At 42.7% G+C, this 21681-nt stretch overlaps 1 protein-coding gene across 2 annotated transcripts; it reads left to right on the forward strand.

The window, feature by feature from the left end:
• The first annotated feature begins 1792 nt into the window (after positions 1–1792).
• On the forward strand, positions 1793–19637 carry CYSLTR1 (cysteinyl leukotriene receptor 1). Of its 2 annotated transcripts, none has more exons than XM_042853306.2 (2): positions 1793–2260; positions 13329–19637. In XM_042853306.2, the coding sequence occupies exon 2, from the start codon at positions 13367–13369 to the stop codon at positions 14390–14392; it is 1026 nt and encodes a 341-aa protein (XP_042709240.1). In that variant the 5' UTR covers positions 1793–2260; positions 13329–13366; the 3' UTR covers positions 14393–19637. The 2 variants fall into 2 exon arrangements, with proteins under 2 accessions (XP_042709240.1, XP_005284547.1); XM_005284490.4 differs by having other exon boundaries at positions 1800–1860.
• The last annotated feature ends 2044 nt before the right edge of the window (positions 19638–21681 follow it).

Genomic DNA, 21681 nt, shown 5'->3' on the forward strand with positions numbered 1-21681 from the left:
GATTTTTAAATCAGAAACTGCAGTCTCATCTACTCTGTTTTTCCAGGTAAGCTCTCGGGATGGCTGGGAAACAAACAGGATTAGAGCCACACAGGCACCAAGGAGTGAAAACTGTGCAATTGAGAGGTAGCGTGCTTTTTACTCAGACTCCTGAGCCCTGCTTATTTTTGTGAATATCTATTTAAGTCAAACACCCTCTGGGCAGGAAGAAAAGATCTCCTTGCTAATGATTCGACAGTCCTGTTCAATTAAGGGCTGAGACAGCTCCTGATCCACGCCTCTGGATGCACAAGGGAGAGCTCCTGCAAAAATGAGGAGGATAAGGTTGGATTAAAAATACTCTAAAAAGTCCTTTCGGGTCTTCTTTATCCAGCATAAAGCAGCAAAATGGGGCACAAATCTATTATTCCCCTTTGCAGGACAGAATCTAAGCCTTAACTTTGAATTTCCTGCCTTGTCTCAAAACCTATGTGATTTATATATGAGGGTCCAAATCGTTATCCATGCGTATTTATGTGGGCTAGATTTTTAGAGGCACCATAGGGTGTTAAGGCTTGTCTGCCATTCCTGCCTAGCAAGCCAGCGTGAATCGGCGATGTGTCAGCTTGCTTCACAATAACATCCCATTTGGACACAGCCAGCGCTTAATTTGTGTCGGAGCTTGCCAAGGCTGAGCCCCAGCACCTCTAGGCTTGGCAGTTCATAGCCCTGGCACCTCTAGGCTTGGCAGTTCATAGCCCCGGCACCTCTAGGCTTCGCTGTTCATAACCCCGGCACCTCTAGGCTTTGCAGTTCATAACCCCGGCACCTCTAGGCTTGGCAGTTCATAGCCCCGGCACCTCTAGGCCTGGCTGTTCATAGCCCCGGCACCTCTAGGCTTGGCAGTTCATAACCCTGGCACCTCTAGGCTTCGCTGTTCATAGCCCCGGCACCTCTAGGCTTGGCAGTTCATAACCCTGGCACCTCTAGGCTTCGCTGTTCATAGCCCCGGCACCTCTAGGCTTTGCTGTTCATTGCCCCGGCACCTCTAGACTTCGCTGTTCATAGCCCCGGCACCTCTAGGCTTGGCAGTTCATAGCCCCGGCACCTCTAGGCTTGGCTGTTCATAGCCCCGGCACCTCTTTCATTACAAATTAAGCACTGGACACAGCTGCACTGAAAGTCCCAGAGTGTTCTTTGGTGCTACTAAAGCATGGTAAGTCAAAGAGCACTCTGGGACTTTTAGTGCACTGTAGCAGCATTCACACTGTCCCTTACTGCGTGGCAAGCTAGTGCCCTGTAAACTCACACCTGGTTTGTCACACAGTAGTGTCCCATGTAGACAAGCCCTTAGAAATGTGGGATTTTGCCATCAGACTCCTTAGGCTCCTTTGACAATCCCAGCCCACTGTATGAGTTACCTTATTGAGCCCATGGCCAGTTCAGAGCATGCTACAGAGTTTCCATTTCCCAGATAGGGACCCTTGATGGAGTCGTACAAGATTGTCCAGCAGTTCTTTGCACTTTTAGTTTTTAAAACAGGTAGCAAAAATGGGAAGCCTCAGGACAGTGGGTGTGGAAAGGGGACAGGAAAAGGTATCTGGAAAAGACAAACTCAAAGGCACCCTCTGATCTGTTCTGGACTCACTGCCACCACATTCCAGATAAAGGGATCCGCTTGTCTAAACTATCTGTTTCTTTGAATTAATGAGTTGCGGGAAAGTTATTTATTTTTTTACACTGCTGATAGGGTTAAGCCACTCCCTAGCCACAGGAATTGGGGAGGGACACAAGCTGCTCTTCTTTTAAAGCAGAAGAAGTCTCAGCTCCATATAGTTCCTGCAGCTGGGAGTCTGCAGCCTAGAAGAGCCAGACGCACTTGTAAGCCTCTCTCTCTCCTTTTTTGTTTTTGTTCCCCCTCCCGCACCCGAAAAATGTCATGAGGTGACTTTCACTTAACTACAAATATTTAGATATTTTTGTGGGCTGTTTTCTTCTTCCCCTTTGAGCATGAGCCAATAGCCACATGCTGCCTCCTTTCACAGCAAAGAGCTGCCTTAAGGGAGGATCGTTACAGAGGGTTTCTTAAACGACCAAAGAAAATGCAAATAGTCTGTGTGCTCTTAGCATACGCTCTGGTTTAACCAGCTTGGTACCGAAGCCAGCCCCAGACAGATCTGTGAAGAAAATACTGAACTTAAGACTTCCCCAAAATCTTTCACTTACTTCTAAGGGTGAAAACAGTGAGCAGATCCAGTGTGTCAAGTTGGAGACTTAAAAAGTAAGTTGATCTGATGTTTAAATGCTGGTTGCAAAGATTCTTTCCATGGCTTTAATACTGCAGATTGCTAGGTACAGTGAGAGTTGCAGAAGTGGGAGGACAGTCTTATCTCCTCTCTCAGCCTGATTTTGCAACCTGTAGTTGGGCTTTTTTCATAAATTGTTTAGAAAATCGCAGGTTTTAACTTGTAACATACAACTACAGTGACATAATGGGAGAAGTATGCGTGAGGCAGAACTCTTGCAAAGCTTCAATAAGGACCATTTTAGGGCTTTCTGTGGATCCCTCAATAGTGTGGAGGGGGAAGGTGTTCGGGGGTTTCCAGGGGTGGGGGAGGATGTGTCTGCCCCAGATTAAATTAGGAGAAAACATGACTTTATTTTCGAAGTTCAGCAGTTTGCTGGTTTCCTTGTCTACAGTAACTGACAGGGTTATTTTCCGTTCCCTCAGATGTAATGCCAGACTTTTTGATAACTTGTAGAAGAATTTGAGACGTGGAAGAAAACTTTCAAGCCTGGGTGTCTACAAGTGAGGTTCCTCAAATCCAGTTAGGCATTCGCACCACTGAATATCATGTATACAGATGCCTAACTATGGATTTAGGTACCTCACTTGAGGCATCTACTAGACTGACAGACAGGCTGCACATTTCCCATCTCTGGATGTGAGCACTGTCTAAAGAAGGTCAGAAGTAGGCAAATCTCTTTGGAGGACATTAAGCTCTCCGCTTACATAATAATATTAAACTTACCCACAGCCAAAGAACCCTCCATTTCTCCTTTATTCTACAGTGATCATTTTAATACCTCCTCCCAGAAAAAAATAGAAATATTAGTATTAGGATTGGTGAACATAGCTCATATCTTTGGATCTGGCAAGAACTTCTATATATTGACTGAAAAATGTGCCCGATGACCAACAATGTACCAAACAACCTGCTGAAAGGTATTCAAGTCATAACAAAAATCTTGAATAAGGCTGGCAGTTTGAAAGTACAGTATTTGTAACCAAGCAAATACTAAAGAAACCCAAAACCTGTATCTGATGCCATTTAAATTCCTGTATAACATATAGGCAATAAGTCAACACCAGCCATCTGTATTTTAACCACTGTGTTATCTACACCAGTTCAGAGCCAGGGGTTAAAGCTCTGGTGGCTTGTCTATACTAGCATTCCCAGCTTTGTTATCACTAGTGAAGCTGAACTGGTGGTAACAACAGTGGGAAATTTAAAAGAAAATATCCAGTGTAGATAGGAACTTCAAGAGAGCTTGAATGGTATCACATTAAGGCTTCGAGTTTCTTTAGTGTTCAACTTGACTACAAATACCATACTATCAAATTGCAAGTCAGAATTAATCAAATACAAAAGCAATTGTTTACCTCTTAAGAAAATATTGATACATCAGGATCAGACTGATAATGAAGTTTTGTTGTTATTGGTAATAATTCATATTATCTGGGAAGCAAAGGGAAATCTATAGCCTACATCTCTCAGAATCTGAAAATTACTTTTGTTTAAGAGACTGCTCAAAAATTGTTCTTGTTAACCTCTGAGGATAGGACAAGAAGCAATGGGCTTAAATTGCAGCAAGGAAGGTTTAGGTTGGACATTAGGAAAATCTTCCTGTCAGAGTAGGTGAGCACTGGAACACATTGCCTAGGGAGGTTGTGGAATCTCTGTCAGCAGAGGTTTTTAAGAACAGGTTAAACAAACACCTGTCAAGAATGGTCTAGTAATGTAGTCCTGCCTTGAGTGCAGGGGACTGGACTAGAGACCTATTGAGGTCCCTTTCAATCCTACGCTTCTATGATTCTATGGTTCCATATATCTTTATTTGCAAGGAAAATACAAAACCCACATGATGAAGAACGTTGGTGAACTTTTCAAACCATGTCTCCTCAAAAGTTAACATCCCCATGGAAAATATAGCATATAGATTTACCTAGGAGCAGCACAGAACCATAACAAAAGTATACTTCAGCATAAAATTTTTCCTACTTTTTAAAAATAGCACACAGCTGATCTACTGTTCCTAATCAATATGACAGAAAATCCTATTTCATGGACATTGGACACTAACAGAAAGAGCAGATACATGTAGACTAGATGATCCATGATATTGGTAATAGAAGATGAAGCATTTCTCATGTAGCTGGGCTTGAATCCAGCCCCAGATTAGCTATGACTGAGAGCTGTCATTTAACAGCTTCTTAATAAATAGGTTTCCACATCAGAATGCCGCCGCCACCATTTGAAAGTTTTGCTGGCCCTCTTAGTCCTTGTCCACACTGGGAATTTGCCCCAATTTCAGCCATTGGTGGCCAGCCACCAATGTAACTGCAGCAGTGCAAGCCTCTAGTGTAGAACGCCAAGCCTCTATTTGCACTGGGAGAGTTTACCCCTAACTGAAATGGTTGTAAAATGCACAGGCGCAAATTATGGCTCATAGAGTCTTTGCTTGTCTACACTAGGAGTTTGCACTGGCGTAGCTACACTGGGAGCTGAAATCAAGGCAAATCCCCAGTATAGACAAGGCCATAGTAAAGAGCCATAGTAAAGCAGTCAATGAGTCTAGAAAATGAATTGCTGTCTAAAGCTTAGGACTGGTCCCTCTGGTTCAGAATTAAAGCTAATTGATAGGGCAGTGTGGGGACCTTTTATTGCCGTTGCCTATGTGTCTGTTTTGAGGTAAACAGATGACCTCAACCTGCAGCATTTTCAATCCAGCACCTTTCACAGGCACTACAATTCACCTAACATTTCACTGCCATTCTCTCTTTTCTGCTGCGGGCATCAAACTTAGTCACAGGTGCTGGGGACTGGCACACTTCTGCTTAGTAACTGCATGATGTAATAAAACGCTTGGGAGAGGAGATTCCAAAGGCAGAACGCACACAACCGACATAACCCAAACTTACTTATATTAGAGTCCCTCAGCTTTGACCAAACTAATGGGCAAAAGAAAGAGACTTATTTAAAAATCTAATAGCCAAAAGGCTATACATTTCATGTAACTGAAATGGAAATCCTCTCTTGCTACCACCGTGCAATCACTTGCACACGAGTAATTTTGCACACCAATAGACCCATTGAACTCTCCTGGGAAAAGTTATGCATGTGCGTAAGTGGTTGCAGATTCAGAGCTGAAGGCTACAGGAACTAGGGGCTTGATCCTTCAGAGAGTGAAGTCAGTCGCATTATTGCCAACCTCAACAGTTCAGAAATCATGAGCTGAAGCTCCCAAAAGATCATTATTGCCTTAAAAATCAGGAGATTTTAAAAAATAATACCTTTGGGGTTCTTTTTCTTTGCCTTCTGATTTCTGAGATTTTAGGGTACCCTTGTTTCACACTTTCAAACTTTTCTCTGCAACCCGTGAGGGCTAGAAATTTCCAGGTTTTTTCATGAAAGATGAGTTTCTCATGCAATCTCTTGATTCCAGCAGCTGAGGTTTCATGAATTACACCAAGTATGTTGAGACTTGAAATAAGACCATGAGAGTTGGTAACCCTGTCAATGGAAAAGCTCCCATGGACCTCAGGCAGGGCCGGCTCCAGGCACCAGCTTACCAAGCAGGTGCTTGGGGCGGCCCCTCCGGAGAGGGGCGGCACGTGCAGCAATTCGGCGGACGGTCCCTCACTCCTGCTCGGAGCAAAGGACCACCACAGATCGCGATCGCGGCTTTTTTTGTTGTTGTTGTTTGGTTGGTTTTTTTGTTTGTTTGGCTGCTTGGGGCGGCCAAAACCCTGGAGCCGGCCCTGACCTCAGGGAGGCAGGATCAGGTCCTAGATCACTGGTTCCCAAACTTTTTGTCTGCATAATCCTATTTCCAGACTTTGTTGCTTTCCGCAACCCCAGACAGCATGGAGGCCACCATTTTGGCATGACCTCGGGCGGGGTCATGACTCATGACCCATAGATTGGGAACTGCTGACTTAGACAATCCATCCAGGGACTCTGTTATAAAGAATAGACTATAAAATAAACATGCGATACACTGTGGGCCCGATCCTGCAAACACTTCCACTCAGTCTCTCCGGATTCAGTGGGACTGGGACTACTTGTGCGAGCAAAGTTAAGCATATGCTTGTTTACAGCATTGGGATCTGTATATGACTAACTGTTACGAGGCATAACACAGAGGAATATAATGTATGCTCTAACTGAAAGAAAAATATACACGTCACCACACTGATCTTGCAAGCTGACTCAAACCTATGCAATATAACTCATCAAGGTTTTCAGTTTGTTCTGGCTATCCCTCACTCTATCCTTTAAGCTAAAATATAGCAATAAGGAATTTTTAAAATCAGCTGTCTGAGTTCAGTGTTTGCAGGTAGCTCACATACTCCTCCTCAGAGAAAATTAAATCTGGCTCACATCATTAAGAACACTAGAATTGACATCTAGGGTTGATTATGCTTTAACTCTCATTTTAAAAACAGCCATAGTGGCATCTTATACTTGGGTTTGTCTCTTGTTTATGTAATTCTTTAGTGCAATTTTCCAGTGTAATTTATTTAAAACCCACTAGAAGCCTGGGTACAGTATATGAAGAATTATTAAGAATAACAAAACTAAATCGTCTCTAAATTGTTTGGTGGTTATTTTAATTTGGCATATACTTTGTTCTGGTTAATCATGGCTGCCCCCTTCTGGTTGCTTACATGCCTACCATGTTAGCTGCAGCTGTACGTAGATAAATGGTTCCATGCACTGTCATTATGTAAAGAACATAAAAAGAGAGGGATCTGTTATACCCTCAGTATGTGGCCAAGCCGTAGGTCTAAGTCACAAAGTTCCGTCCAATTTCTATCCAAGGTTGGATGTTTGGATCCAGGGTTTTGGTTCTGCCACTATTTTTTTTAAAAAGGGGGATTGTTTGCAAATTTTATGTCTGGATCTGGACTGACATTTGGAACACCTCCACAACTGAGGTTTGTTCGGATCCAAGGTTTTGGTTCAAGACTCCATCGAGTATAGACAGAAACTGATTTAGTTAAAAATTCCCGTTGATTATGACTACATCAGTAGAGACATTTGGTCATGTTTGTAAATTAGACTTTCCCTGTGCCTAATTTCATATGATGCACAATTAATCTAAATCATCATCAGTTAGCAAATAAATTTTTTCAACAGATACACACAAGAATTGTCACACATTTTATTTGTTATAATCAGCCTACTTGTCTGAATGCAGCACGTTTTCATCAGTGGTTTTTAGTTTCGCTTACAAATCACTCATGATTTTAAAGGAAATCTTTAATCATATTTAGAAACCCGACAAATGTCAGTGCTCAGCTGTTTTAAAAGAAAAGCATGATCAGAAACAGCTGTTGACTAGTTGCTTGTCTTCTTAAGGATAATAAGAGAAATAGTAATTTATGTATAATAACCAACCCCTGGGAGAGATTGGGTCCTCAGGGAACTAATAGTGAGAGGGAAATCCTTCCTACAGTAGGTAATTGGTTTTAATTAGTCCCAGGTTGAGGGCATAGCTGTGCAAAGTGTTCATATAGAATCCTGAATTTAACCAAAATCAGGACAGGTTTGGCGTCCAAATGCAACTGTGAACATCACCACGTGGCTCTTGCTTATTTAAGTTTGCATGTTGTAATGTCCTTCCAACCACAGCCTCTCCCACCACTGCAGCCACACCTCTTCCCCAAAGTCCATCAGACTCATCGCTGAACTACTCTAAGTAGGGACACTATCTCCTTCTGTCCATGGGGAGACCCATGGATTATCCTGAGATATCAGACCTTAAGGTCATGATATTTTTATGTATGGAAAGCTATTTTAGGTCACTTTTAGAGTTTTTGTTGAACTCATGGTAACTAGAGCATCTGGTTTCAGAGATGAAGGAAAACAAAAAATAGTCCCAATGAAGTTTTAAAACTTCCCAGAATATTTATAAAAATAGACTTGCTGTAAAATATTTGGCACATATAGAGGGCTTGTTAGGGTAGGATGCTATAAATGTTATATTGTTTGGGAACACCTGCATAACCCCCACTCCTGAGTAATCTGACCATCCCAAACCTATCATTCTTATTATTATTATTTAGTATTTGTATTTCTGTTGTGCATATGAACCCTGGTCATGGAACAGGACCCCGTTGTGGAAGGCACTGCACAAACACAGAACAGAGACAGTCTCTGCCCCAAAGAGCTCACAGTCTAAGTAAATTCATGCAGATAAATCCTTACTATGCCATCATGTATTAATTCTTTCTCACATACGTAATCTCAAACATCTTGCTTGAGAGTGAAGACACTAGGCTTTTTTAAGTGGTGGACTTATCTCTTTGTTTTTATTCATCTACTTCAAACATTATAAAATGCTACTGCTAATAGATTTAAGATGGAACAAATCAGGCAGCCTGATGTTCTAAATTGCTCTACGTAAAGCAATGGAACTGAACGAAACCCACAAAGAGGAACAGAGTCTGTGTAAGGAAGCTAATCTAGGCAAGGATGGAGCATTTGCCTACTCCGCTCTGACTCAGAGAGGATGTGATCTTACCCACTGCTGGGAAGTGGCTCTGAACGAATCATTATATAACAGATTTGCTTGTCCACTTCCAAATCTCGCCTGCCCCTCTACAGGCATACAGAGGGGTTCTTTATAAATCACACACACGATAGCTAGTATGTCCTTCAGAGGTTGCTGCTGAGCATTTCTAATATTATGTCCCCCAAGAAATATTTATTTGATACAGAAGTTGTCCAGTATTAAAGGAAACCAAAAGTAATTAAATGCTTGAGCTCAGCACTTCCCTTGATGATTTCAGAAGGCTGAAATGCCCCCTTGCACCGGACTAGTGTGCACTTCCTAAATGGTGCTGCATAAGACACGTGTTTTTTCTTTGATTTGGGGAGTAAATCTTTATCTTCATTAGCACCTCTTTCAATGGTCCCCATCACAGACCCAGATGGAATTCATCCTAATCATCTTTTTAGCATCTGAACTATTTGCATATGTAACAGGGTGGCTCACCCACTTAAGGACCAGAGATCTGGGACCAGCCAGCCCTGATCACTAATCAAATGCAGCTGAGAAGGGCATAGTGTTTCCCTATAAAGAGCTGTAGGAAGATGCTGCAGGAAGGGACAGTCTCCTGCAGTAAAAACAACGAGGAGTCCTTGTGGCACCATAGAGACTAACAAATTTATTTGGGCATAAGCTTTCATGGGCTAAAACCCACTTCATCAGTTGCCTGGAGTGGAAAATGCAGTAGGCAGGTATAAATACACAGCACGTGAAAAGATGGGAATTGCCTTACCAAGAGGGGGGGTCAGTGCTAAGGAGCCAATTCAGTTAAAGTGGAAGTGGCCTATTCTCAACAGTTGACAAGAAGGGGTGAATACCAAGGGAGGGAAAATCCCTTTTGTGGTGCTAATGAGGCCAATGTAATCAAGGTGGCCCATTTCAAACAGTTGACAAGAAGGTGTGAGTATCAGTATTTGTTAATCTCTAAGGTGCCACAAGGACTCTTCCTTGTTTTTGCTGATACAGACTAACACAGCTAACACTCTGAAACCTATCTCCTGCAGTAGTTCCTGGGGAAGAGAGACTCCAGGTGGGAAGCCCTAGGTGTTGTGGCTGGATAGAAAGTCCCAACTGGAAGTTCTGTTTTTCTTTTGTGAATTTGTTGGAGGTTTGCACAATGAATGGAGACTGGAGGCAGAGCTAAAAACTGATTTGAGCATGGGATGAGTCCCCAGCCTGGTGAGTAAGGCTAGCATCTTACAACAAAAGAAATGCTGAGTCACCAAAGGGAGATTATGGAAAACACTGATATTTCTCAAAAAGAACAGGAGTACTTGCGGCACCTTAGAGACTAACAGATTTATTAGAGCATAAGCTTTCGTGGGCTACAGCCCACTTCTTCGGATGCATATAGAGTGGAACATATATTGAGGAGATATATATACACATACAGAGAGCATAAACAGGTGGAAGTTGTCTTACCAACTCTGAGAGGCCAATTAAGTAAGAGAAAAAAAACTTTTGAAGTGATAATCAAGTTAGCCCAGTACAGACAGTTTGATAAGAAGTGTGAGAATACTTACATGGGGAGATAGATTCAATATTTGTAATGGCTCAGCCATTCCCAGTCTCTATTCAAGCCTAAATTGATTGTATCTAGTTTGCATATCAATTCCAGCTCAGCAGTTTCTCGTTGGAGTCTGTTTTTGAAGCTTTTCTGTTGCAAAATTGCCACCCGCAGGTCTGTCATTGAATGACCAGACAGGTTAAAGTGTTCTCCTACTGGTTTTTGAATGTTATGATTCCTGATGTCAGATTTGTGTCCATTAATTCTTTTAAATTAAATTAATGGAGATATCCCATCTCCTAGAACTGGAAGGGACCTTGAAAGGTCATCGAGTCCAGCCCCCTGCCTTCACTAGCAGGACCAAGTACTGATTTTGCCCCAGATCCCCAAGTGGCCCCCTCAAGGATTGAACTCATAACCCTGGGTTTAGCAGGCCAATGCTCAAACCACTGAGCTATCCCTCCCCCCTAATATGGAGATATACTTATCTCATAGAGCTGCCTTTATTAGCAGGGCCAAATATTGATTTTGCCCCAGAGCCCTAAGTGGCCCTCTCAAGGCTTGAACTTGCAACTCTGGGCTTAACAGGCCAATGCTTAAACCACCGAGCTATCCTTAGGCTAAAGGTTTTTGAGATCAACTATTTAACTACTGCTTTTATTATAGAATATCAGGGTTGAAAGGGACCTTAGGAGATCATCTAGTCCCACCCACTGCTCAAAGCAGGATCAATCCCCAGGCAGATTTTTGGCCCAGATCTCTAAATGGCCTCCTCAAGGATTGAACTCTCAACCCTGGGTTTAGCAGGCCAATGCTCAAACCACTGAGCTATCCCTCCTGCTTCTTGCATAGAGACTGTCCGGTTTGGCCAATGTACATGGCAGAGGGGCATTGCTGGCACATGATGGCATATATCACATTGGTAGATGTGCAGGTGAACTAGCCCCTGATGGCATGGCTGATGTGATTAGGTCCTACGATGATGTCATTTGAATAGATATGTGGACAGAATTGGCATCGGGCTTTGTTGCAAGGATAGGTTCCTGGGTCAGTGTTTTTGTTCAGTGATGTGTGGTTGCTGGTGAGTGTTTGCTTCAGGTTGGGGCGTTGTCTGTAAGCGAGGACAGGTCTGTCTCCCAAGATCTGTGAGAGTGAGGGATCATCTTTCAGGATAGGTTGTAGATCTTTGATGATGCGCTGGAGAGGTTTAAGTTGGGGGCTGAAGGTGACAGCTAGTGGTGTTCTGTTATTTTCTTTGTTGGGCTTGTCTTGTAGGAGGTGACTTCTGGGTACTCGTCTGGCTGTGTCGATCTGTTTTTTCACTTCAGCAAGTGGGTATTGTAGTTTTAAGAATGCTTGATAGAGATCTTGTAGGTGCTTGTCTCTGTCTGAGGGATTGGAGCAAATGCGTATTTATCTTAGAGCTTGGCTGTAGACAATAGATCGTGTGGTGCGTCCTGGATGGAAGCTGGAGGCATGTAGGTAAGTATAGTGGTCAGTAGGTTTCTGGTATAGGGCGATATTTATGTGACCATCACTTATTAGCACAGTAGTGTCCAGGAAATGGACCACTTGTGTGGATTGACCTAGGCTGAGGTTGATGGTGGGATGGAAATTATTGTAATCATGGTAGAATTCCTCAAGGGCTTCTTTTCCAGGAGTCCAGATGATGAAGATGTCATCAGTGTAGCGCAAGTAGAGCAGGGGCATTAGAGGACGAGAGCTAAGGAAGCGTTGTTCTAAGTCTTGATATTTCTGGAGTTAACTTCCCATTGTAAGCCCTCCTCCCACATTTGGATTTTGGTAGGCTAACATGTAGGGCTCTTATGAAATGAGTGAGATTTCATTATATTATTTTGGCAAGTTAAGATTTGTATCATTCCTAAGTGGAGTGAGGCCTGTGCAGAATTTTGGCAGCTAACAAGCATCTATTCTAGCTGTGAGCAGCCTCAACCTTGGAGCTGTCTTCAAGATTATTTTTAAAGTTTTTTAAATCGTTCTGTGAAAAGGCTTCTTTGTACACTTTGTACAAAACTTGCCATATGGGCTTTCTCCTGCTGAGGTCTGTCCTCATGCAAGAAGGCCTCCAGAATGGTGTGGAGGGAGCTGGGATTTGCCAGGCATTTAGAGAGTGAGCACACTAAAAACAGGAGCGAGTAACTAAACGTGTCCCTTTTGAATACATTTTAAAGTTCTATATTTGCTGACCAGTGATTATACTGCTGTCAGATATTTCCTTCTCCCCCTTTTAACTAACATGGAAGTTAGAACTTGGAAGCCAATAAAGTTGTCTGCATTGCAGCTCCAATCAGTACTACTGTACTGCCAGTTTGGAACCAGTGGTAGCACCAGTGGGGATTTTTGTTTTGTTCTTTTATTTGCTTTTAGAATGAGTTATGAGCAGGGCCAGCTCCAGGGTTTTTGCCGCACCAAACGGCGGGCGGGGGTGGGGCGGGGGGGGGAGAAAGCCGCAATTGCGATTGGCAGCACTTCTGCGGCAATTCGGCGGCAGGTCCTTCCGTCCGAGAGGGACTGAGGGACCCACCGCCGAATTGCCACCAAAGAGCCGAACGTGCCGCCCCTCTTCGTTGGCCGCCCCAGGCACCTGCTTGCTATGCTGGTGCCTGGAGCCGGCCCTGGTTATGAGAAATTAGCATGGGATTTTCAGAAGTTCTCAGTGTTGGGCTAATTCTTCTTCCTTGGGGGCCAAAGGCAAAACTCCAATTGACTTCAGTGGGAGAAGAGTCCAGCCAATGCTGAGGAATTTTGAAAATCTCACCCTTGATGTTTATAATACGAATTATCTGGGTTTAAGAACATTGATCCTGCCTTTTGTGAGGATAGTTATGCCATCAGATATTTGAAATATTAGCTCAGTATGAACCCTTCTAGCCCCACCCCAAAAAACAAACAAAAAACCCACCTTTCTGTCTTTTCCATTTAATAATTGAGTTATATTTTGATGTACTGCTTTATAAAACTCACTTTTATTTTTCATCTTTAGACTGCAGGTTTCAAGGTGACACCTCTCAGGCAGAGCCTATGGATACCACAGGAAATATGACCGCATTGCCTGGCGGCAACTTGACATGCCTTTTGACCATTGACGACTTCCGAAATAAAGTGTACTCCACATTGTACTCCATGATTGCGATTCTGGGCTTTGTTGGAAACGGCTTTGTACTGTGTGTCCTCATAAAAACGTACCAGCAGAAGACAGCCTTCCAGATCTACATGCTGAATCTTGCAGTGTCAGACCTCCTCTGTGTATGCACCCTGCCTCTTCGAGTAGTGTATTACGTTCACAGAGGCAACTGGTTCTTTGGTGACTTCTTATGCAGAGTTAGTTCCTATGCATTCTATGTCAACCTGTACTGTAGCATTTTATTCATGACAGCCATGAGCTTCTCTCGCTGCATAGCCATAGTTTTCCCCGTCCAGAATCTCAATTTGGTAACTGAGAAAAAGTCCAAACTGGCATGTATGAGCATTTGGATTTTTGTCACACTGACAAGTTCTCCATTTTTACTGAGTGGGTCTTACCAAGAAGGTAACAAGACAAAGTGCTTTGAACCTCCAAAAAGCAGTCAGATGACCAGCCTGCTGGTCCTACATTATATTTCGCTGTTTGTAGGCTTCATTATCCCCTTTAGTGTCATAACTATCTGTTATGCCATGATCATAAAGACCTTACTGAAGAATTCACTGAAGAAGAATCAGTCTACTCGTAAGAAGGCCATCTGGATGATAATCATTGTAACAGCTGCCTTCCTGGTCAGCTTCACACCTTACCATATTCAGCGCACAATCCACCTTCACTTCCTGAAGAGGAAAGACTCCAGCTGTGAAGACATCCTTTTCATGCAGAAATTAGTAGTGATAACCCTATCCTTGGCAGCTTCAAACTGCTGCTTTGACCCACTCTTGTATTTCTTTTCAGGGGGCAACTTTCGGAGGAGACTTTCCACATTTAGAAAGGCTTCCTCCTCCAGTGTGATACAGGGACCCAGGAAAAAGTTATCATTAAAGGAGAAAGACGACGAGCCATTTCAAGAAAGCCATAAATAAGCTGGATGTGCAGTGTAGCTGTGCTTCCTTTGTAAGGCTTTTTGTGTGGCACTGCAGTAGAAATAAGCTCACAGTGGGACACCAGTGATTGCAGAACTGTTTCAGGAGAACTGAACAAAACAAATGCATCTTCATCAAAGTTAAATAGAGACAAAAATCCAAAGGGACCTGCTTCTACTCAGACCTTTCTGACCAGACACCCCTCTGCCTGCCATTGAGGGGTTTATTTGATCGTGCTGTGGAGCATTCTGAGGATAATTTTAAATTCCAAGAGACTCAAAGCAAAAAGGACTGAAATGTGAATGGATATTCTGAAAACGTGCTCAGAGGCATGTACAGTTCCCGCCCCCGCCCCCCCTTCCCCCGACTTAAGAAGTTACAGCAGAGCAGCAGGAAAACATTTGCGTGCTGGTAAATTCATGCAGACAAACTCTTCAGATTCTACATAAGGTCATGAGGCAACTCTACAAAGACCATTAGTCACTGAGCCAGTGGGAAATGTAAATATTTGCCATGATAGAAGTTGATGAAGCTTATGCAAAGGGGGAGGGGGAAGAGAGGAGGAGAGTACACACTGAATCCCAAAACAGACACTGATTTCACAGGAAAATGTCTTCCCTATTCCCAGTTATTTATTGCCTGGGCTTTTAACTTTCAGTGGCATAGATTGTCACCACCTAATAGAGAAGGGCGTGTGCACAGATGACTTTAAGCCACCTTTACACTCCTCCAGTTGTGGGCCGGTTGTGTGGCAGGCCCATCTTCTGGTGTAATTTAGAGCAGACTAAGGACTGTTCTAACTTGTACTAGCTACTAAACACCCCAAGGAACTGATCCTGCAGCCTGGGATTAGGGAAGCCCTAGCCATGAAGGGGGTGGCATAGGAGCTACTACACTGGCTCTGCATCACCAGATGATCACCCTACACAGAAGTAATCCTCATGTGACCATTAAAGCTAGCTTTATGTCCACTATACACTGGCAGTGCAGCACAAAGAGCCACACCACACTAGAGGATCTGAGCCTATACCTTCCCACATAGGAACTGTATTTGTCCCTCCCTCCGCCCCCATACATTTCCTGTAATTTGAGTTCCCATTTCCAAATATATTGCAACACACTAGTTCAGTTCACAGCTACAAGATCTTTGAATGGCTTTCTGTCTGTCTGAATTTTACAAGTAAATCCTGAGATATAGTTCTGGTATGTGCCTCCCAAACAAACACTTTGGCCCCAGTCCTGCACCAATTGAACCCTAAAAACATGAGTAGTCTCCTTGACGCCAGTGGCTGCTTACATACAAAATGGAAAAAGACTGCCTAAGAAGGAGTACTGCAGAAAGGGATCTAGGGGTCATAGTGGATCACAGGCTAAATATGGGTCAACAGTGTAGTTGCAAAAATAGCAAACCTCATTCTGGGATGTATTTGCAGGAGTGTTCTAAGCAAGATGCGTAAGTAATTCTTCCGCTCTAGTCCACGCTGAGTTAGGCCTCAGCTGGAGTATTGTCTCCAGTGCTGGGCGCCACATTTCAGGAAAGATGTGGACAAATTGGAGGAAGTCCAGACAAGAGCAATAAAAATGAATAAAGGTCTATAAAACATGAGCTATGACGGACGATTGAAAAAATTGGGTTTGTTTAGTCTGGAAAAGTGAAGACTGAGGGGGGACATGATAACAGTTTTCAAATACATAAGAGTTTGTTACAAGAAGAACGGAGAAAAATTGTTCTCCTTGACCTCTGAGGATAGGACAAGAAGCAATGAGCTTAAATTGCAGCAAGGGAGGTTTAGGATGGACATTAGAAAAAACTTCCTAACTGTCAGAGTAGTTAAGCACTGGAATACATTGCCTAAGGAGGGTGTTGAATCTCCATCTGGAGATTTTTAAGAACAGATTAGACAAACACCTGTCAGGTGTTTAAATAATACTTAGTCCTGTCATGAGTGCAAGGGATTGGACTAGATGACCTCTCAAGGTCCCTTCCAGTCCTATGATTCTATGAAAATTAAGCCATGCATCAATCAGGCTTTGAGGGGGGTGGGGTGGCAGTAGGGGTGGGGGTGGGGGTGGGGAGGTGGAAAGGTATATTTAAAATTCAAGATACAGAGTTGAACCCCACCCACCTTCCCACCCCAGCTCCTCTTTGAAGTGTTTTCCACCATAAAGTGGCATTGTAAAAGAGGGCTGAACAGAGCGGGGCTATTCTAAGTTGCCTATGTAGCTTTGGAAGCATTCCTGGAAGTAATATTAAACAGCAGTGAGTCATCAGGTACATTTTCCACATTGTATTTTTGCTCAGTTATTAGAGGCTGGGAGGATGAGCACCAAACTCCACATTTCCTCTTTCAGCTCCCATGTCTTCCCTTATCCACGACATTTCCCAGCCTTCAAATGAATGCTGATTAGCAGGAGGACTTTCTGGCTTCCTCTGACCATAGGCAGGTTTCCAGTAATGTAGTATTTTTGGTTGGCACTGTTTTCTCCTGCCACTCCATTCTATTCTGACCACACAGCACATGTTGGTCTCAAGCTGAATTTTGCCTGCTCAAGGCATGGAAGCATGAGAGACTGTCTCTCCTTTCTTTCTTTGGGTTCCTGTCAGCTACAGAAGCTTTCCGAAATCTACCCAAAAAAACCCCACAATCAAAATAGAACAGAAATATCAATAGGAGTTGAAATGCCGAGACTACTGCTGTCCGAGACTTAAGCAGTAAAATACACACTGGAGGCGCGCCATGTTAAAATTCTGCCACCAAACTCCAGAGAGGCTTGGAGTGCTTTCCCTTGCCTCAGGGGCAATGCACACACTCGCTGAATAACCTTAAATCATCACCACCCACAAATGACTTATCCCTGAGCCTCGGGGCTTGTCTAGATGAACAGTTAGTGTGCAGTAAGCTGGGGTATAAATCTACAGTCCCCTAACTGTCCATGTGGACTCTGCTACCATGCCCTAAAAGTTCCCCAGTGTGCTTTGATCTATTCTACTTTGAATTGGAAGTAGGTCAGACAGCTACAGTGTAAGCCTGGTTCTGTTGCAAATTTGCAGTCAACGGGACATTTGCTAGTGACTTGGATAGGATTTCACCAATAACTGTGAAAAGAAAACGTTTTGCCAAATGATACTACCACCTTTCTGGATCATAGAGATGAGAAAATGTTTTTGGTTAAAAGGGAAAACTAATGAATAGATTCTGCAGTCCCTCCTACCATTCACTCCAAGCTCACTAGCCGAGTACACAATATTTACCACAGTCCCAGAGAAAGCTGCTTATTAAAATATTGTCAGCACATTGCATGCCTGCAGGTTGGTGAATTAGGCAGTCCCAAAGCTAGAAGCATTCTGTGCTGGAATGTTTATTCCAGACTAAGAATTGGATCCCAGATTAAGTACATTGAATGTACCTTGAGAACCTATGAAAAACATTGTACTATAAGGAAGTTCCTTGACTAGGCAGAAAAGAAGATTATAGGAGAGACTGCCTCTCCAGACACAACCGCTGTTCCTCTTTGTGCTCCCACTGGGGAGGCCTTTGTAAGCAAGGAGAGCCCGAACAGCCAGTAGCTGAACTGCAGTTACTGCGCCCCAATTAGCCCCTTATAAAACTGGACCCAGCTGCTCTCTGTTTCATAGCTGACTAGTCTCACCTCACTTTCTTGCTTTATGTGTAACTTCCTTTTTTGCTGGGTCAAGGAAAGTGGCAATACACTCCAGGACTAGAGGAACCAAGTCCCAGAGGAACCAAACTAAAGGACATCAGGTCTGTTTTCTGCTTGATTTATAGGTCTGATACACACAGATATCCCAGCCTACAGAAATCTGTTTGCTTTTAATTCACCATGGAAACTTTTGTTTCCGATTATACTAACTTCTGTTTGTGCTGCCATTGTGAATATAAACTTACAGTGTTACACCTTTCCAAATAAAACAAACCGATTTATAAATCGTATCAGCGCAAATAGAAGTTAAAGCGTAACTTAAAGTAGCGCTACCTGTCATAAATGCTCACATAATAAAAAGCTTTGAAATGTGGCTCACTCTATAGGCTTTATTTCAATGGGACTAGTCCTGTAAATAATTGTGGTAACATAATGCTCCGTGTTCCTGAGCCTGCAATGATCTCTGCATTGAGGCAGAGATCCAGACACTCAGCGCTCACTGAAGGAGCAGCACCTATCTTTGGGCAGTGTATGAGGCTATACAGTGATTTTTAATTAAAAAAAGAAAAAAATGGCACCCCGCTCCCCAAAAAGGGGTGATTCCTGACTGCACATCTTGCTTACATACTGTGGAAAAGATAAAACCCAAGACATCTGGAAAGATCTTCAAGGAAAACTACACAAGAAAGAAAAAGAAGAAAAAAGACAGAAGAAGGTTTACTATACTTAAGGTAAAACATGACAGCGTCTTGTTAGAGAACAGTACAGATGAAGGCTAGGCACATTGTTACCTTAAAAGATAAATTGGGGGCAGATTTTTGTCATTCATCCTATATCTAAGAAAGCACCTTTGTGTTTTTTAACCAAGAAGGAAGGCCAAGTGCTCTGAACAGTTACAACGAGGAGTCCAGTGACACCTTAAAGACTAACTGATTTATTTGGGCATAAGCTTTCATGGGTAAAAAACCCACTTCTTCAGATGCATGGAAACAAAAAACAGTCTCCCTTTCTCTGGAATGCTGCAGACACTGGACCAAGGGCCCTTGGCATACTAGGAAAGACATATAGACTCTTGTAAGAGTGAGCATCTTATCTAGAAAACAAGTAGTTAAAGCTTGTTTAACAAGTAGTTAAATCATTGAGTTTTGTGGTCTTAATGTAGTCTGACATCTTTCTGTATAAAGGAAATTACTTTAATATTGTAAATTAAGAGTGGTCTAAATTGTTGTGTTCTGAAGAACGTGTTCTTTAGGTGTGATGTAAAGTGTTACAGGTGTGTCTCAGGCTATTTATATGGTGTTGTCAGTGGTGTCATTGTATAAGTGTGTTTGCACTGACCTATTTCAAGAGTGTGTTTCAAAATACGTATTAAATACTATAGCTATATCTAATGAAAAATGTTCCATGCAATGTATTGTACCGTAAAGATTTATGTATAACATTACTTATTTCATTGTTCTGTCTTTGATGACACAATACGAATAGTAAGAAAAGGTACATCAGCCTGTTTTTGTATAAGAGGGAAGGTTTTTGTACTTACAAAACAATTCCAGACACAATTAAAAGAAAATGATGCAAGTTATAATTTGAGACTTGTTCTCTGTGTTCTAATTTTCTAGTTTTAAAAACTCTGCATAAGGATTCTTCTTAATTAAGATGTGATACTAAAAGATACTAAAAGATGATGTGATATGGTGCCTTTGGGGGCTGTTGTAAATGGGCACAGCTTAGAGCAGCATGAACTAGCACATTGTCAAGAAGACGTACAGTGGATGACAGCTGCCTTTGGCCTCATCTCTTAGGTCCAGTGCTAAGTGCAGCTTGGTCAAACCCCAAGACTGGGTCCCCATGTCTACACAACTTGTGCTATGCATGTATCGTTCAGTGCTGAGGGGAATTAAAGACAAATGTATTCTGTCCACATCTGCAGTCCCAGTATGAAGAGAAACATCTGGACAAGCAGACAGCTGGGACCCACAGAAACAGCCAAACAGCTGGATATAAAAACAGCAAAACAAGCAGAATATATGTGAGTGGTACCAGAATAAAATTAAAACTGTTTAGCAAAGATGATCTAGAAGCCACTTGCATGATTTGCAAAGAGTCCCAAGGTCACAGGTCTCTCACTATGGTCCTGTGTAAAGGAGCCTACACAGAGCTGTGAGCTAGAGGCTTTCTGCTCATAAACCTGCAAAATTAATAACCTGCATCTAAATGGCTGTACAAGGTGTATTCATTGTTAAGCTATAAAAGTTCCAGTAGCTACAGTATTGCACTCATTCTTGATAATTTAATTAGAATTTGGCCATATATAGAAATCTGATTATTGGACAAATGGATTAGTGTAAAGTAATAATGTCATGTCTTTTAGGGTGAAATCCTGGTTCCACTGAAGCCAAGGGGAGTTTTCCATTTGACTTCAATGAGACTAAGATTTCACCCTCAGAATTTTCTCAAATGCTGATGAAACAGGCTAGAAGTAATTTCCATTTATCCCTTTTCTGATGATGTCAGCTGTGAATGGGTTTTTATTTCAGCATAGGGTTAGGAAATGTACAGGGACCTGAAGAGAAATGCTGGGGCAGAAAAAGAGAGAGGTACCTCTCTGCTGGCCACTCATTACCATTGTGAAACCTGCCTCACTCGCAGATACTTATGTTAGCTCTGGCAACACTTTTCTAGGTCTGGCTTGTCGTGCCAATAATAAAGCGGTAGAAACTAGGGGGAGAAAGGTGCCATGCTGATATGATAATGACATGTGGTGGAAATACACCTCTACCCCGATATAACGCTGTCCTCGGGAGCCAAAAAATCTTACCGCGTTATAGGTGAAACCGCATTATATCGAACTTACTTTGATCCGCCGGAGTGTGCAGCCCCCCCTTCCCTCCCCCACCCTACCTCCCCCGGAGCTCTGCTTTACCGCGTTATATCTGAATTCGTGTTATATTGGGTCGCGTTATATCGGGGTAGAGGTGTACCTAGAAAAGGAGACAGAGGCATCAATATCTGCCTGCCTGAGAATAAGAAGATAAATTTTTGGTGCATAAGCTGTAATTCATGGTACAGTCGTGTCTCCTAGTGATTGGTCCTTGAGAAGTAAAGTCATTGAGTTTTGCAAAATTTCATCCTTTCCCTTTTAATGATTAGTTTTCCTTGTGGAAGAGCCTATGTCTCTAACCTAATTTATAAATTAAGGTCAAAATGTTAGTGCTGGCTCAGCAAAAACCCACAGCTATCCTTTATTTCTGAGCTGGTCAGTGCTGAAAGTGTTATGATCTGCCAGGAACAACAACACTGCAACAAAAGGACTAACAGCAAATATAAACTAACAGCATAAAATGTCTGACATAATGGCTGCTTCGGAGGCAGGGGATAAGCGTGTCTTAATGTCACACGTGCTTTCATGTATCTGGTTCATACCCTCTCATTCTATGCTATGGACCCTTGTAATATTACCATATGTATTCATAGGAAAAATCACTACAAAGCAGTAGTTGTCACGCTGGCAAATTGTCAAGTGTTTAATGTTACGCATTTTTCTAAAACAGGCCACAAAAACCAAGGTTAGGAATGTGAATCCTTCAATTTGAGCACCCAGAAAAATCTGACTGGGTCCCGCCTCA

Source organism: Chrysemys picta, chromosome 9, assembly GCF_011386835.1.
Source record: "Chrysemys picta bellii isolate R12L10 chromosome 9, ASM1138683v2, whole genome shotgun sequence".
Lineage (NCBI taxonomy): Eukaryota > Metazoa > Chordata > Testudines > Emydidae > Chrysemys > Chrysemys picta.

Bases quoted from the DNA above. Each gene is read 5' to 3' on its own strand.
- CYSLTR1 (XM_042853306.2), top strand. From the start codon at position 13,367: ATGGATACCACAGGAAATATGACCGCATTGCCTGGCGGCAACTTGACA.